General features: G+C 36.0%; 1 protein-coding gene across 10 annotated transcripts in view; it reads left to right on the forward strand.

Moving 5' to 3' along the window:
- The window catches only part of LOC125225190 (very low-density lipoprotein receptor), a 277,889-nt gene extending 260,849 nt beyond the window's left edge, over positions 1-17,040 (forward strand). For 5 of the 10 annotated variants that reach the window (XM_048128777.1, XM_048128776.1, XM_048128781.1 and 2 more), the window contains exons 13-16: positions 7,823-7,900; positions 9,969-10,084; positions 14,469-14,627; positions 15,548-17,040. In XM_048128777.1, coding sequence (XP_047984734.1) covers positions 7,823-7,900; positions 9,969-10,084; positions 14,469-14,627; positions 15,548-15,592 — 398 coding nt within the window. In that variant the 3' untranslated portion in view covers positions 15,593-17,040. Of the gene's footprint in view, positions 1-7,822; positions 7,901-8,317; positions 8,591-9,968; positions 10,085-14,468; positions 15,250-15,547 lie in introns of those variants that run through there. The other 5 variants (XM_048128779.1, XM_048128778.1, XM_048128785.1 and 2 more) reach the window with 3 other exon arrangements.
- Positions 17,041-18,523: the final 1,483 nt, after the last annotated feature.

Genomic DNA, 18,523 nt, shown 5'->3' on the forward strand with positions numbered 1-18,523 from the left:
AAGCGCGAGAAGTACGCGCTGACTTGATGGACAATATATCACTAGGCTTAGGACTTTTTATCGCATACCGTTGTTCTAAAATCCATAGAGTCGCCATATGAAAAATTTTCGAAGTCAAAGTCAAAGTCCAACAGTATGATGTCATATTAAATATAAATGTTTATACATTCTGTCACATCGTTACTGAGTTCATTTTAATCGAACGTATTTAATTTTAACTAATAATGGTTTTATTAGTAAATTTTATCATAATCCTATATAAAATGAACTCGGTAACGATGTGACAGTATGTATAAATAATTATATTTAATATGACATCATACTGTTGGACTTTGACTTCGAAAATTTTTCATATGGCGACTCCACGGATTTTAGTACCACGGTATGCGATAAAAAGTCCTAAACCTATATATCACACTAGTGTGCTAGGTCCGCAGGGGTATAAAGTTAGTAAACCAAAAAACAATTGAAGTTTAATCTTAAATTGTCAAAGCTGATCCCAGGCTCCCATGAGTCGTGGCGAATGCCTGGATAGCGCAAGGAGGATGATGAGATCTAATCTTAAATAAAACTTCATCCGGCGCTGCATAACTAAAGCAGCCGCGAGAAAACTGCAATTGAAAGAAACGGCTAAGACTTGGAGATCTTTGAATACTTATCAAGATTCTTTATTCAAACCTATGGTAATTTTCACTGACTTTCAATGAACAAAAAAATGCACCGTTTGATAATGTTTGGTCATGCTCATGCCGTGCACACGTGCGTTGATATTGACTTCTTATGGTAGTAAGTACTAGGCAAGTACTTACTCCGACACTTATTAAATAAATAGGACAATCATGTTGTTATTGTTGTTTCTCTATAATCGGTTAAGGGGATCACGCTAGTTTACGTCAACAACTAGATAACACAACAATAATGATACTGATGATAGAATATTTGATAAAAGTTTTCTAGCTTGTCGAATGTAACATACCTACCACCAGCTAAGACTGACGTGGTACTGAATATTCGATAGCGACAATAGCGTGTGCGTAACTTATTTTCTACGCACATTTCTGGTACTGGCAAATGAGTGCGAGCGAGATGTTACCATTTACGCAGACGTCAAGAAATGCCAATATTTAATACGTATTATGATGTTATGTGGCAAGCTCGTGGCAGCAGTTATGTTTTTTTTCCTATATGAGTAACCTACTCAAACCAATCAATAGTCATGTTTAATTTATATTTACTTTTAAGCATAATTATATTTTTGTACATAAATAGTACCTACTCGTATAGGTGTAAAGTCCCTAAACAGGATCTTAGAAATCAAATATGTTTAAAGCGTACCCAGACTATGAGTGGCACGGTATTTTATTACATCCCTAATATATTATTTCATGATATCAGTAAGATGATAAATGCTGCTCAACAGAGCAGATAATTACGTACAGAAATATGCCATTTATATTTTATTTCCTTAGATTTTATTGCAGGCATTTTATATGCACATGATTAATAGAACATTTATTTTTCTGGAAATTTTATATAATCCTAAGTATAACTATACACTTAGGTACACAGGCTAGACATAGCTAATAAGTACTTTACGTTAATATACTTGACATATAAAATACAGGCGTGCAACAAGCAACAGTGACTTTTTTCGACTTAGGAAATTTGGGAAAACACAACACGTCTTTTGCTCCACCTCACGGTCAAGTAACAAATATGTTAATGAATAGTTTTTTAAACAATCGTTTCTTTGCATACCTATTCAATGTTTTTTTTCTACGCAGCCAATGTCTTGTTGGAAATTTTCAAATGACGAATTTTTAGGGCGTACGAAGCCAACTAAAAAAGGTGCTAGTAAAAAAGTTACAAAATGTATCGTATGAAATTTAAACCTGACACATTACTAAAAAACTTTAGAGTGATCCTGATAGCATCGTTACAACCAAAACAGCAAGGATAAAAAAATCCTCCGCAGATAGTACGACATACACACATACCATAAACGCAACGGAAGTTCATGGTGTGAATTACGTGGCCTGTCACACCTGGCCAAACTAAAGTAGGACTTACTAAGATGCCTTACCAATTATAACAGCGCGACAATCAGGTATGTGCAAACATGCGCAGGTGTTTTGCTCGCAGGTACGTCTGTTTGTTTTCCATGATGTGTGTTTTATGGAAACTTGAAAACAATCAACTTACAGTAATGTACTTACAGTCTTACACGTGCTAGTTGAGACTAAGCTAGTCTGATATGAACAAAATCAATCACACATAAAACGATCATATTACCTAGTTTGCGGGGTACGTAGTGTGTTTTTACCTCTCAAATCCCGGTGTAACTACTAGCTAACAAGTACAAATTATATTCGAGTTTTGAATTTTAGACATAAAATAAAGTACCGAATTCAAAATCGGAAAAGTTAGCCTGACTCCTAAGAGGTCATAATTTATAGAAAGTAAATGTCATATCAAACCTCAAAATTTGATATGCAACAAAAAATGTGTACAGCTCTTAGCTCATTCAAGGAAGGAAACCACGTAAACACGACAAGTTACGAGTTAAAGATCCTTGGACACGGTGAATCTGAAGGTTTCACCTAGCTATAAGTCTCTTAGCATTCGACGTCCCATAGGAGTTCAAAATCTCCTAAAGAAAAGTTTCCCACTATATATAATTATCTTTGTACCAGTTCTAAATAAATTCAGAAATTCCACGCGTGTATTTATGCAGAGTGGAGTACGGCTGTACTTAATGTTACTCAGCTCTCGCTCCTTCAATCATTCATTTAAAATCTATGAATCCACCCTGAAAGCTCATCGTAGTATAATAGTGTGATTTCTAGAGAGCTCCCGAAAAGTGTTGTGACATAAATCGAGAGAGACGTTTGTCACATTTTGTTCAATTGACTGAGGTCAATAAAAGCATCCAGCGTTATTGTCATTGGCGTATCTGCCTTGATTGACGAAACCGAATCAATATGCTTATTGACTGTAATTAGCGTGTACATAAAGGGCATAATACTGAAGATGGACATGGTTGTTGCTACCTATGCCCTTTACAATATAGTAAATTTAAATAAGCAGGCCATTGCTAGCCGGAGAGACCTATTTAACCCCCAAAAGTGGCCTCCATGCATAAATATTTATTAATTTACGTTACATTTCTGTCTTTAGATCACACATATATATATGTAGGTACCATACATACCTCCGTATCTTCTGGCCGAAGACCATAAGAAATGAGGATTTGTGGTGTGTATGCCGACAACCTCCGATCGCACAGGATGTGGCTCAGCGGGAATGGAGATGGATCGGTCATACCCTTCGAAGAGGAGCTACCAACAGCGCCAGTATCGCGTTTGAGTGGCGGCCTCAAGGAGGAAAGCGAGCCCGCCAACGCCCCGTACACACCTGGAGGCGGAGCGTAAAGAACGAGTTGCGGCAATTCGGACTGAGTTGGAACGAGGCCAAGGCGGTGGCTCAAGATAGAAAGGCGTGGAAGGATCTTGTAGAGGGGGTGTCCTAGGACGATCAACAACAACAACAACCATACATACATGTGTAATTTTAATGTAATGGGTGTAGTAGTTCATACTGATACGAAACTTATTGATGAAGTAATGGAATTGATGAGCTTGTAAGGAAAATTACAACAATGTCAGAGTACCGTACCTATATCTTACCTACTTGGAGTTTAAGGAGATCAAAACAAATTCTGGTGCGGTTTCCGAAACCACTAAAATGAGCTGTTAATTACGCACCGGCAATGAGTAATTATGTCATTCTTAACTCATTGGATTTTTCATAAGTCATAATAACATCTAAAATATTTTTGTAAAAATGCGTTGGTAAAGGATTACATTACAAGGAGGATTACAAGGAGGCATTACATATATGTATTACGACATACTAAGAGTAGCTGAAGTCTATATGTATGCCAAACTTTAGGCATATGATAAATGTTGATAAAAATTATAAACATCGGAATTTTTAAAAGCGTAGTAGTCTAAAGATAAGCGATAATCGGCAGTAATTACTGGAAATTTTGATAATAATCCCGATTGCATTTTGATTAAGTCGAGACAGGTGTAAAAATATCGCATCACGATAAAATTAATCATCTGCGTGCGACCACGTTAAGGCGCGTCATCTGATGACGACACATCGTACGATATTTCGACGCTGTGTCATTGCGTGTTGTAGGTTTCCGCCGAATTATACTTGCTCATAGCCTGATGCGATCCAAAACAAGTTTTTCTCTAAGTTTCTTGTGTCACTTTTTGACTCGATATTTATACGCGATTACGTACAATGTCCTCTTATGAATATCTATCGATAAAAGGAACAGTCATGCTAGTTTGAATCATGTGCAGACGACAAAGCTCCATTCATAGGAGCAGACAGATTATGGAGTTCAAGATTTTACATAAAGATTTTATTAACCATAATATAGATATGAAAAGAACTTCAATGTCAGTATTGGCAATTAAAATAATACATAGGATTAAGTATACACCTAACTACCAAATAACAATTTCTAGGCTTTAAATTGTCTAGTCACTATTTTCGTCACTTGCCTCCGAAGTGAATGAACTCTAGGAAGTCGGTAATCGAGTAACAATCGAATCCAATATAATTCAATGTAATAGGCATCCACTACGTACGTACAGTCAACCAATCTGAATCCTAGGCCACTCTAGAACCCTGTCTCGTTGACACCGTGCTTCATTTGCTATGGAACTTATGGAAGTCACTTTGACGGTTTCTGTGTGAAAAGGTTCTAGTGGCCTAGGATTCAAATTGATTGACCGTACCGTGCCTACATGCTATGCCTATGAAGGAAAAAAACCGGCCAAGTGCGAGTCAGACTCGCGCACCGAGGGTTCCGTACAAATGGAAAGGAAATGGGTAGTAAGGTTAAAATTATTAAAAAAATATATATTATGTGATGTAACTAAAAATTTATGGTTTTCGTAATTTTTCCTTTATCTATGCTATAAGACGTTGCTTCGTACCAAATTTCAAGATTCTGAGTTCACGGGAAGCACCCTGTAGGTTTTGATTCCCTTGCAAGTGTCGAAAATTTGCGGCATAAACGGCTGTATCTTTTGATTGCGTTGGCTTAGAAGTTTGATTTTTTCACAGCTTCAAGGGACAGTAGACCTGAGTAATTGATATAAATTTCAGCTTCATACCTCCACGCGTTCCTGAGAAAAAGGGTCTTGACAGACGGACGGACGGACGGACAGACGGACAACAAAGTGATCCTATAAGGGTTCCGTTTTTTTCCTTTTGAGGTACGGAACCCTAAAAACGAAACTTCATAAAGGGCCGTTATATATTACATTGACATTGTATGATAATACAATGACATGGTTCCTAGTTTCCTAGTACAGATGTAGAAGCTACACAGTTATATATAGAATTCCACTGTGACGTCACAAGTAAATTGATTCGCCCTCTTGTAGTATTCTAAATAATTATTCATATGTGATAATTGATGATTAATTATTCTTAAGTGGTTACCTTGTTAAAGTGGACAGCGATAGCCACAGTAATTCCCTGGGTATCAATTCAATTCGGATTGAGTCATAAACCTGATAAGACTAATATTTGCTTAATATAAACAATTTAATTGTTTTCGCAATCTCGCCGAGATACGGTATCGCGAGTTTTTGGTCAGAGGTCTGACTTGTGTAAAGGTTTTGTCTGGGTATAGGTAAACCAAATATAGGTATTTAGTTCTAAAGAAATATGTTGCGATCGATTTGAGATAAGTTTATTGAATGAGTACTAAATGTATCACTCGTCAATGGCATATAATCTAAGACAGAAATATATACAGAAAGCGACACATTGTGGAGTTTACCCCCCTCCTGCATATTCAATTCGTCTGAAAGGGGTAACTTACTAACTCTGCAACTAACTGCAAATTTCTTTAAACCAATAAAGAGTATGACGAAGCATAAAAAGCAGCCCTTAAAATAAGGATTTTTAAACAACAATAACAAACAAAAGTTACGCAAGACTATTTGACGATGCAGTGGCTACTTTACAGCCAAGGCAATGTCATCGCCAAGGCACCATAAACGCGTAGGGACACATACATACATCATCGATCTTCACCTGTCTACTCACTACCGTCATTTAAAAAGGCTTCAAACACCTTATACCTAATTACACTTAAGTACTTACTAGACTGCGGTTAAAGGGACAATATACCTTTAAACCAGTCTACTTATACTGGACTATAGGTACTTAAGTCGTTTGGATCTTTGTCCATGATGGAAAATTACCCATCCTATTTTTAACCATGGAAAAAATTCAAAAAGACATACGACGACGGTGTAATTTAATTTCGTTCGAGAAGCCATCGGCATTGTAGTTAATGCACTATTTATAGCTACGTACTACATCTGCCAACACGTTCAATACGTATTATATTAGCATGCTCAAGTATACTTATGGATACTGCAAGTGGGGAAAAAGGGTATTTGTCTTCCGTTTCCGTATTATAGGTAAACAAACCGACCGCGCGGCCCAGAGTAGGTATTGTATAACAAAAAAAACGCAAGATATAAGTTATTAGGTACTTATATGTTTGTACTTAAATGCCAAGCTTAACTTGGAATAAATCGTCTGTAACGGAGAAATCGTAACTTTTTATTATTTTTATATATATTAAGTTGTCATAGCTGCAAATTTTTAATACGTGTGTATTGCTTATGAACTATTTATATTAATTGTCAGTCAGTCACGCAGAACACGACCTTGCCCAAACGAGTTAAAAACCCGTAGGACACCCTACTATCAAAATTCAAAAAGCAATACGTTGCCCAAGCTCAATGGCTGGCTAGTGAATAAGGTGAGGTGACGTCACGACATCACGCCACCTTTCGTTTAGTCAATTCGGGCGCGATCCGGCCCGACGCTAGCGGCCTTGCCGACGATGTCCCTTTATTACATCATTTTATTACACTGTAATATGTCTGACTTGACAGGTCAAATTAAAGTGTGATACAATTTTATGATATGAACTCTTTAAAAACTCTTTTTACTGAATAACAAATGTCAAATCAATTTTGACTGATCCATAAGTCTGTTAAATCGAAGAATTAAGTAACGAGCCACTTGTCAAAAGAAAGAGTGGACGCTCTCTTACTCTGTAACTGTAGTTAGGTATGTTTAGTCCCTTACTTAATCAAAGTAGGTTAAGTAGGTAGCTAGGTATATTTCTTTGTACAGTTTTTACCTATCAAATATTATAATAATTCGTTTTTGAAACTACCTTCGTAAATTCAGCAATCAGCTGCCAGTAACTATGGCACTTAGAAAGTTATTTTATTTACACAAACATTACACGCCCTTATTAAGTCAGTTAAGTATCGATATTGTATTAAATACCTACGGTAGATTGTCCGATTTCAATATTATTTTACGCCAGCACTGAAAACCTTAAGGGATAGCTCTAAGAAATCTGTTCAAATATAATTTTGCACTCTATAAGACAGTTTTAGACAATTACAACCAAAAACATTGTTAACTGTTCATTTAACCTAGACAGCTGTAGTGAGCGCGGGCCGGATCGCACTCGGTTAAATTGACGGAACGTTGGCGAGTTTAGGAGGCGCGGCGCGGTCGGCGGCGGTACACTTGGCATTTTTGCATCAGTCGCCGAGAGCGGTGGTCGCGTGCTTCTCGTTGCACTATATTTCGCTCTCTTCTATCAAAAGTTCAATTACCCTCAAACTTGACACTCCAACAAACATAAACATAACCTACAAGCATTTGTTAAGTTTAATTTATAATACGTCTACAGATTCAGTTAATCCAGAAGTGGAGGTGCAAAAACCGACAGGTTCAAATGAAAATATTGTAGAGGAAAAACCTGTAATCAGTGAGTATTTGAACCGGCCATCCAGTTTCTTTAAACCAGTTCCTTCTGTCTTTACCTTACTGCTCCTTGAAGTGAACAGAATTTGTGGCATTTGAGGTTATATCGAAGAATATGTTGATGAAAGTGAATGTGAAATAGTGTTACCTACTACAGTTTAATGTGTCTGTGCATTTGTGCAATTGGATTTTCTCTTGCATTTATAAATGTTTTATTGGACTCGAATGCCACAATTTCTTTCTGGGATTGCGTTCCTGAATGGGTTTAATCATTGCCATCGCTTTCGATAAGATAAAATCACATTTAAATTTGGGCGCAGGAACCATCATACTAACATTCATCGCTACTCACTAACACGGCTCACTGTGAATGTTTAAAAGATATCTGTGTGTCTTCAACATAGGATTCCTAAATTTACAGGGCATGCACAACGCCTAGTTTCCAAGCTGATGAACAACAGCTTTGAATGTGCGTTAAAGACGTCTTTTAACACATATGGTGAATTCAAAAAGAGAAGGGCTACCAGGCCTTCTCTTGAAGCTAGTTCGTGACTACGCCAAAAGCGAGGACACTACTGAACCCGCAGAGGAACCGAGTTTACCATCTGTGGACGCGGACGACGAGCCAATGAGGGTGTACTGGGAGAGCGATAAGGAACAGTTGGACGAGCAGAATCAACCTTACCTTGACCTCTTCTTGAAAGACATCGCTCTGTCGAGGATACCGGACACTACAGACGAACCCACCAAAGAATTGCATTACAATTTCGACGGACTTAGCCTCAATTTTTTACCAGAGGCTGTGAAAAATTTTAACGCAAAATTGGGTAAAGTATAATATTCCTTTTAATTGTTAATAAAACGGGGTTTTCTAGCTGGGAAGACACACAGATTACTTAAACTGGGTGCATGTTGCATACACGGATTACATAATAACTAAAAAACGTTATCTAACTAACATAATTGCACACGTAAAAACGTATGAAACTTTACTGGGTACATTCAAGTTATTTTGAACTGAAACGCCGACATAATGAAAGGATGTAACAATGATTTATCAACTAGTGGGATCATTACCAGCATTAATTCCATTCATTGTGCAGGGTTTTGTTGTTCATTATTGGCATCCACAACTCGACGACAATACCTGTCCTTCCTGTCCCCTTTTGTTTTCTTTGAATCCCTTTTGTGACAATAACGTGTGAAGTTACCATAATTTTAAAGTAGGTTAGTGTTCGAGTAACAGTTGGCACGTTTCATTGACAGCAGCAAAAGGATCCTAAATAGATTAGTCTAGTTTAGACCGGTGTGAAAAACCCACGCAAGATGTGTTTGAAAAAAATGTGTGTTGTTTTTAAGTAGGAATATAGGTTCATAGCTAAAAACTATCAGTAGCACCATATCAATTAAATTATCTGAATGAATGACTATTAAGTTCTGTACCTTAGCGATTATAAAACTTTTCAATATAAAACACGTGAACTGTTGGTGTTTGTTTATATTATGACAAATGCCGGATCAGTTGACATTGAACTTGTAATTTGATGACCAAAAATCGGCAAAACTTCCGACATTTTGTTTACTTAAGCAGTTAGATTTACGTGCAAGCAAATTAAACAAAAAAAAACATCCGCTTGTCCATAACTTTCGATTTTCCCGTGTTTGTGATTAACACTTAATTTTTCTCTGGTGGTGGTATTTAAGCCACAAGCAAGGTATGTTTAGTTACATTGCTCTTTTTTAAATACTTCAATAAAGTAGTTCGTTGGGTGACACGAGGTCACAGCAACACTACGTCAATAAAAACAGTTTTTTCGGCACAAGATCACGGTAAAGAAACTTATCGTTTTTCCTTAAAGTAAAACTAAACATACCTTCTCGAGACGAACAATGTCACATACAATACATTCCTTTGATATTTCCAGTTCGTGTTTATCTTAGATCTTAGAAGAATCTTTATCGGTTTTAGTTCAATTTGCGAACTTAACTTTCTAAACTGTATTTGTGTATGGAGATATCAAAGGAATCACAAATGAGATAATTTCCTAACGATCCTTTTTATGTAATTTCAGATGTGCCAGAGACACCAAAATCTGACCCAGGAATCTCAAACAACGGCCGGGACGCCGGCGTCATCGCCGGTATTGTTGTTGCTGTAATCTCAGGAGTCATCATATTAGCAGCATTGGTAAGTTCTCTAAAGATATAGTGCGAAATGTTTTTCCATCGTATTTTCACGGAAACTCACAAACGTATCATGCTTTTTCACTCAATCTCAGTTAAGACGCTGACAACATCCAATGACCTTGACGCTAGCTTGTCTATTTGTATGGGAGTAAGTGAGAGCGCGATGTCACTAAAAGAGGGCGGTTAGGTACGAAAATTACGGAAAAATATTAAAATAAAATAGAAAGATGCATTATTTGTGTAATATGTTTCGTTAGTGTTTTAGATATGTATATTTCTGTTATTGGAATTTTAATTAAAGACAACTAAGTGAATAATTGAACGACATAGAACCGTTTAATGACGAACGCGAGACCAAAATTTCATTTTTTTTTCTATCGAGCCGATTTCATTAAATCGTGTATCGAGTTCGGCTATGTTCCTTGAAATATAATGAATATCTAATAACATATAATTTACTTGCCTTAGTAAAACTAATAGTTTGTCTTAAAAACCTGCGCAAAAAACATCAATTTTGCGCAATTGGGTGTTGTCAGCCCCTTAAAGAAGTACTAACTTTGACTGAACTAGCGCGACAAATAGGAACGGTTTCCGACAAAATACGATGGAGAACAATTATGTACGACATAGGTGCACAGACTACAGACACCGTGAATCGTATTATGAAGCGTTTACAAAGAGCGACTGGTCACCAGACATACATATGTTATTTTTTTTGTTTGATTTTAGCAGCGCAATTGAGTAGCATCTAACAAACAAATATAATAACATGTGGGAGTAATATGACCCTGCAAGGGCGCAGCAATCTTACAACTACTTAATAGTAGGTATATCAATAAATTACAGATTAGGTTTTACAAGTTATTAGTAATACATACTTTAGAATGAAGCTACTTAATTTTATCATAATAGGTATTAATTAAACATTCTGTCATCAAAATCTACATTGCACCATTACATTGTATAACAGCCGGCTCAACTCATTTTTTTATTAAATATTCAAATATTACACGAGTGCTGATTGTAAACGTTGACAAAACTGGATAAAACGGTTACTGAATTATTACGGGAGAATATATTATTATGTGTAATGACTTTGAGTTTGCTTATTTTAATGTCTAGTAGTACAGGTGATCTATGGTTTCCTATAATACTATAAAGCCCCAGACAGTTCAAGTACATGCGGTACGGTATTTGGTCGCCCTGAATTCGTGATAGGTACTTTTAAAATGCCAAGCTCTAGAAAATTCTTAATGGGACTTGAGTTTCGCAGTTATTATCAGAAAAGAAAACATCATCCTTGCCTTAGATCTTTTTTTTCAATCGGCGGCGGGCAAGATAATTATGATTCATTCGTTTGGATTCGTCACACACACACACTAATCGATATTATTGCGGACGGACGGATCCAACTGATTATTATTACTAGTATTGGTGCTAGTAATTTTATTTTAGAACTGTTTTTACTACAGTGTCCTTAGTAAACTACTTTAACCCATTCATGGCCATGGACTGTCGAGCGTACACATCACGCCGGGCCACCATACAAACCGTTTTTAGCTAAAACGCGTGACTCAGCTCATGGGTCTCTGGCCAGGCGCGAACGCAAAATAAATTGCCGCTTATGAATCCGGCCAGTTGAACAATCTTATGCAACATTTTTACTAACCAACTGTTTTCTGTTCATATTCAAAATAAATGTATTTACTAATTTGTTGCTATTTGTAAGAATGAACATTTTATAGTCTGACCAGAAATATATGATTATCGAGAGGATGCAGTTATTCTCATGTAATTAATTAATTATACGGTTCAGAAAAGTACTTAAAAAATATTTATAATGAAATTCCGCAACTTAGCGCGTGATTATGTATATTTCTAGTCATCCATAGCCAAGGTTACAAAAATCACAAAATACGAAATCACTGAAGAGCACTGGGACGAGTATAAAGTCGCCAACGAATAAATCGTGACTAAATAGAATTTCCCATATTACTCTAAAATACATCCTAATAAAGGGGATGGGAAAAATAATTTCTTGAGTTTTTGTTAAAAATACCACGTGAAAGATGAGACGACCGCTTAATCCGCCGCCGCTCAGGTGCATTCATTGTTTATTGGCCAAGTGTCACCGATAATCTTACATGTGGCCTGTCATGATCTTTGTTTTGGTAAACGTCATTATAATAGAAACAATAGAGCACTTAAAAACTGTTATAAACACCACGCAAATGTTTAGAAAAAAACTTGTCTTGTAAATATTTGTCACACACTTTTATGATAATACAATAATTACTATTTACTTTGTGACTGTTTAAGCTGCCCTGTTGTAATGAAGTTGTAATGAAATAAAAAAATATAGCATGGTAATATGTTTGGTTCTTATAAATGTTGCTTGCTGCCATCCAAACAGTAATCCGTTGTAAAATGGTACAATTCGCAACGAATTTCGTCATGAAATAAGCTTTAAAACAATGCAATAAAGTTTAATTTTGCGTGCTATGAAAATATGTGTAGATTTTACAAGTAGCGCCTGGCCACGGCGACCCATACCTTGAGTCGGGTCTATAACTTCAGGCATATATGTATTATTTATATTTTTGAAATGTGGATTCATCCATTTGCTTGGAACACGTATGTATCTCGAATTTCAGAATATTTACTATATTACACTTATAGTAAACCAAACTTGAATATTCTCGACCCCATTTCACTAAAAAAAAACATGTTTAGAATTTTTTTTTCATTATTACCTTATGAAAATGGTTGTTATCTCAAACTATACTTACATTATTACGTTATATTACGTTTTGTTTATGTTTAAATCAGAATTTATTCAGGACTCACATGCGAGTCATCGGCCCTGCGGAACTGTTCCACCATGACTCATAAGCTGAGTTGCTGGCCCTGAATGGGTTAAGACGCACTTGCACCAATCACTTAACTCAGGGTTAGGGTTAGGGCTGTCATCTGTCAAATTCCATATAAAATGGTGGGTTAAGCCTCGGGTTAACCCTCCATTTTCGTTGGTGCAAGTGGGGCTGATTGTCTTAATAAGACTGGAAACGAAACTAAAAACAGTTCTCTTATGTAGTACTGGAGTTGTAAATAACGATTCACACGAACTAGAGATACGAAAAAGCCAATTGTCTGTATGATTATATTTCTCACGTTCTGAATGATCGTCGTATTAATTAGTTGTTAAAAGTGAAAGTAAACCCAGTTTAGCAGATAACGTAACTATAAAAGATAAGAAATCCACGACCATGTTGCACATGTGTCGTAATTTGCAGTTGAAATTTAAACAGTGATTAAATGTACATCGAGTTCTTCCTCATTTTAAAAAAGAACCGACAAAACGAATTACCAAGGCCGTTATATTGTAATACTTTTCAGAAAAAAAGCTTATTAAAGTTTAACCGGTTTTAATACGCAGAAACTTTGAAATGCGGAAGATAGATGCAACTATGAACCTATAGCGAAAAGACTGGCTCTTGGCTGATATTCGCTTGTTTACTTTTTTTCTGAAGAATGAATCATTAGGTATCTGTTTTGTGGAAAATTTTCATGACTCAAAGACATACTACACTACTACGTCTGATTTATTTGTATCCTCGCAGACTTGCAACGATTTTATTTGCAATCAAACATTATCTTCAAATTTTTACTTAAGTATAAACCGTTATCTTTACAATAATCAATTGATCATGTTACACATACCTACTCGTCTCAATGCACGCAGCATATTTAGGTGTCGTGTGACACCATTAGCATTGTGTTGCCGAGAAATGAGGTCGGTTTGTTATGGGATTTGATTGCTTTCCGGAAGCCCTTCTATCGTTCCACTTGCGATTGTTCACTTCGTGGTAATGGAATCGATCGTGACCAACACTGAAATAACTAAGTATTTGCGACTATCCCTGCAAATGTGTAGGGAAATATACCGCATAAAGATAAGGGAAGATATCTAGATAGCGACTCGATATTAATCGCAAGGAAAATAACATGATTCAAGGCTCTTTATTGGAGATAGTGATAATTGATTGATTTCCGATTGTGCTAATGAATCGAATTCCTCCTAATTGAAAATTCATATAAGCAGCGGAAATTTTAATTCGCGTCATCTATATTAAACGGATGTCGGTTAGATAGTTTTCTCGATTATACTTATAACGCAATTAGCGGAATTGGTTTGTCAATGAATTAATTGAAGTTGATAGATCTTGATTACATCACAACGAACCGCATCATTAAATACAATTGGTTCAAAAAGTCGTCGGGAACAGTAAGAAGCTTAACCTTCGGTGCAAGAATCTGTTCTAGTACATTCTCGAACTTTCGTGTAAACTGGAAAGGAAATGAACGTTAATCGAATTGTTTTCCAGATCGCTGTGGTGATGTACCGGCACTACGTGCACCGCAACGTCACGTCCATGAACTTTGACAACCCCGTGTACCGCAAGACCACCGAGGACCAGTTCGCACTCGAGAAGAATGGGTACGCGCCCGGCAGCAAGCTGTACCCCAGCACTGTGGGCGAGGAGGTGAGAGCGCTAACCGCTATGGAGTGTACGCTTAACATACAGAACAGCCTAAGATAAGTCGCGCGAACCACACACTGCCCTCCTTAGGAGCCAATTAATATAAGTGGGTGTTTTAGGTCACTGACCCTAACTTAGAACTAAAATTTCAAGATTTTAAATATTAAAGAATTTTATTTTTGAAAACATTAATTCGATTTCTTAAATATACTTAACAATGATATGATATGACCCCAACTCGACTTGGCCAAAGAAATAGTGTTGTAAATAACAAGGTAATGCATAGTGTTAATAATAGTTAGCTGTAAGGTCTGCCTAAGACGTTTTAAACTCGATGTAGTTACGTTTACTAGGACATGTTTTAAGGAATTTGTAAAACAAAATATTTTTTGTTTAGGGTTAAGTGTAAGGGCAATCGATCGTGCCAACATTTTTACCGCATCAGTATTAAATCATAGCTGCCAAACTATTGGTATTAAATTATAGGTAGATATTAATGCTGTAAATAGTCCCTTTGAGATTGCCAGTATATTTTTATTCTGCCTGCTTTAATTATTACTGATAATATTTTACTGCCGTAAATTTTGTTTTACATGCATTAACATTCGAGGGCTATTAATTATTGGTAAGTTGATTGTAGAAAACGAACTGGGTATTCGTCAACATCACAAAAAACAAATGTTAAATAGTTCACATAAAATTTGCGAAAAAAACTATTACCGAGAGGAACATACATTTGAATTGTAGATATAGATACACTTGTGACGTTGATAGTACCCAAAGGTTAATAAGTAATTATAATAGTGCCACTTTGTTTCATTTGCGCGTACAAGTTTGCTGTTTAGTAAAGCATACGTACGATTGTCAAAGACAAAAGAATGTGGATTTAATTATCGTTTACTTATTACTGTTTTTCTTTTCAGGCTCAAGAACCTCTCAACACGCCCGGTACAAATGAATTTGTATAGTGCTCGTGCCGGCAGTAAATACGTTATAATGTCGTTGTATGCGAAAAGAAAAAGACGGACATGTGATACTTAAAAATAGTGAACCAGTGAATGGGTTTAAGCTGACAGTTTCGCAGAAAACTCTAAAATAGTTAGCGTTAGTGCAGTGAAAGTGTGGCGCCGATCGGAACCAAGTTCAGTTAGCTGTCATGCCTCGCACCTTAATGGATCTCAAAATTATGAGTTTGTCACTTCATACGATATCGGGTCTGAGGGCCGAGAAACTTAGCCGCGCTATAAACCTGTGGTCCAGTATCACAATGTGCAGTAAAAGGGACACGTCTGCTACTACTTTTTATTAGACTGTGAATAGCGTAGAGATTAGATAAAATTGCTTTATCAGCAGATGCCTGGTGCATAGTAATTATTTATATTAACTATACAATTTTTATATTCAACTTTTAGTTAAGTGTTTTAATTACAATGCTTTTGTATAACGAACTCAAGAGATTGGTTGATGTCTTAAAATGAAGCTCATTTTTATATAGCGAGATGTACTTATTTAGTGAATTTACAATAATGTTACAATCGAATCTGTATGCGTGCAGTACAAAAAGTACCAATAAACGTTGTAAATGCGTAGCGTATTCTGAAAAGCAAGATTTTCATAACTTAAACATTCACGCACAAAAACATTGCGTCAAGTCATACGTTTTTTAATGAATTGAAATAAATTAAAGACTTACTTATATTATAACTTATGTGCCAAAACCTAATATTTGTTAAAACTTATCAGTGAACTGAACAGTTGAACACGTATTGCAAGCACTATTGTAACATTTACTTTTCAAAAACGTATTGGTTGAAGGGTTGGATGGTGATATAGGTGGTCGGACATATTTATGTATAATGATGTAACTTCACTTCATAATGTCTCGGTATAAGTATTTATTTATATAAATTTGACTGTAAAGCGGAATCTGTTTCAATCGCATGTTTAATGTGCCAACTAGTGAATTTTACTACTGACAATATGAATTGTGTTTATATTTGTCTAATAAATTATTCCTATAGCAAAATTGATTCCTATTAGAAGCATGTTAGTTGCCTGGTATTTATTTTAAATATAAATTGTTATGAATTAGTACAGTTTAATATTTTAAAATTTTATGTAAAGGTTGTGTTTACCATCCTAACTAATATGATTATATACAATTATGTAAATTACCATCATGTTATCTTACCTAAAATTATGTATTTTTTATTAGTAATGTTTGCCTAAAATTTGGAACGTGACTTTGTCAAGCAAAATCCTGCCAAATCCTATAAAAATGTAATTATATTGCTAATAGTAATGTAATTAAATTACATGATACTTGCACATTTCATACAATACGCCTAGCTCAATAAGTGTGGTCACTCAAATTATTGTGTAAATATTGTCAGTAAAATATATGTAAAATGTGTTACTTATTCATTTTCATTCAACGGTCCCTCTTCCCTGAAATTCAAATATAATTCTTGCATTTCACAAACGAGGACTGTAAAGGGATTTATTTTAAAAATTAAGACATCAGAACCTCTCTGGTTTGAGAAGTACAAGAACTATATACTACTACTACTACTACTTAATAGGGCAAAAAAAAGTAATATTGCTGGTTTTAAACTTATATTGTTTCATTCTGATCTAGGCTACTTTAGTACTACTACTAGGCTGTTTTCGTTTAAATAATTAACAGTAATAAAATAATAAAAATACTAAGGTGATGATTTATTAGTCATTACTGTTAATGCCGCAAGGCCTTAAAGCGTTAATTCTCTGATAATTCAAACTTTAATCTTCCGTTTATAATAGTCTTATAGCTACTTAAGTAAGCTTATAAATACAATCACTGCAAATGCCACTGAATGAATTAGTACATTACATCAGAGGCCGGGAAAATGAGGATTTCCGGCCAAGTGGGTATATACAAAGGAAGGCGGTTTTTTTTTCTTAAAAATTATAGTGATAAAGCACTCGCGCAAGCATAATAACTAGGTACATAAGATATGATAACATATAAATAACTTTTTCTCAAACATGCAATGAAATATTGTCTTTACGTTCCTTAAAATGGGCTGGGAAGTATCGCTTTTTGGGCGTAACAACTCGAGAGGACTGTAAAGGGATTTCATATTATTTTTTAGGCCTAGGCCTGCAAAGTAACTTTTTTTTATAAAATATTGTCCTTTAGAGCATTTATTTTTTATTTCATTGTATGTTTGAGAAAAGCACTATACATGCCTCGGCGTGAAAACGGATTCCCGGCCTCGTATCCCTATCCGAATATACCCACTTGGCCGGAAATCCTCATTTTCCCGGCCTCTGATGTAATGTACCTACTATTTTTATTAGCTCAAAGCACGACAGGTAAGTAATTTTTTTTCTGTCTGCCGGTCGCAGTGTGAACTTTCAACCCACTATCCTAAACGACTTTGCCGCTTTCCGGCCTCGCCGAGCAGGAAATTAGTATAACTTTAACTACCTTGTAAAATACATAAATAAAACCTGACAATGATATGATCATCATTGATATTTCTTACTTCACTGCCGTATGAGGTATGCAGTATGTAACATAGTGAAGGTAGGTATCCAAGGTAGGTACTTTAAATAATACACAATACGAAACTATTGAAACTAAATACAACAAAAATGCTACAAATTAGTCTTGTCAAACAACATTATACTCCGATTCTAAAAGCCTCATCATCATCATCATCAGCCTATCGCAGTCCACTGCTGGACATAGGCCTCCCCAATTTCACGCCACCGTTTCCGATCTTCGGCTGCTCGCATCCAGCTGCTGCCAGCCATCCCGCGCAAATCGTCGCTCCACCTTGCCTGAGGCAGTCCTACACTACGCTTGCCGAGACGTGGTCTCCACTCAAGATCTCGTTTACCCCAACGGTTGT

Source organism: Leguminivora glycinivorella, chromosome 4, assembly GCF_023078275.1.
Source record: "Leguminivora glycinivorella isolate SPB_JAAS2020 chromosome 4, LegGlyc_1.1, whole genome shotgun sequence".
In the NCBI taxonomy this organism is placed as follows: Eukaryota; Metazoa; Arthropoda; class Insecta; order Lepidoptera; family Tortricidae; genus Leguminivora; species Leguminivora glycinivorella.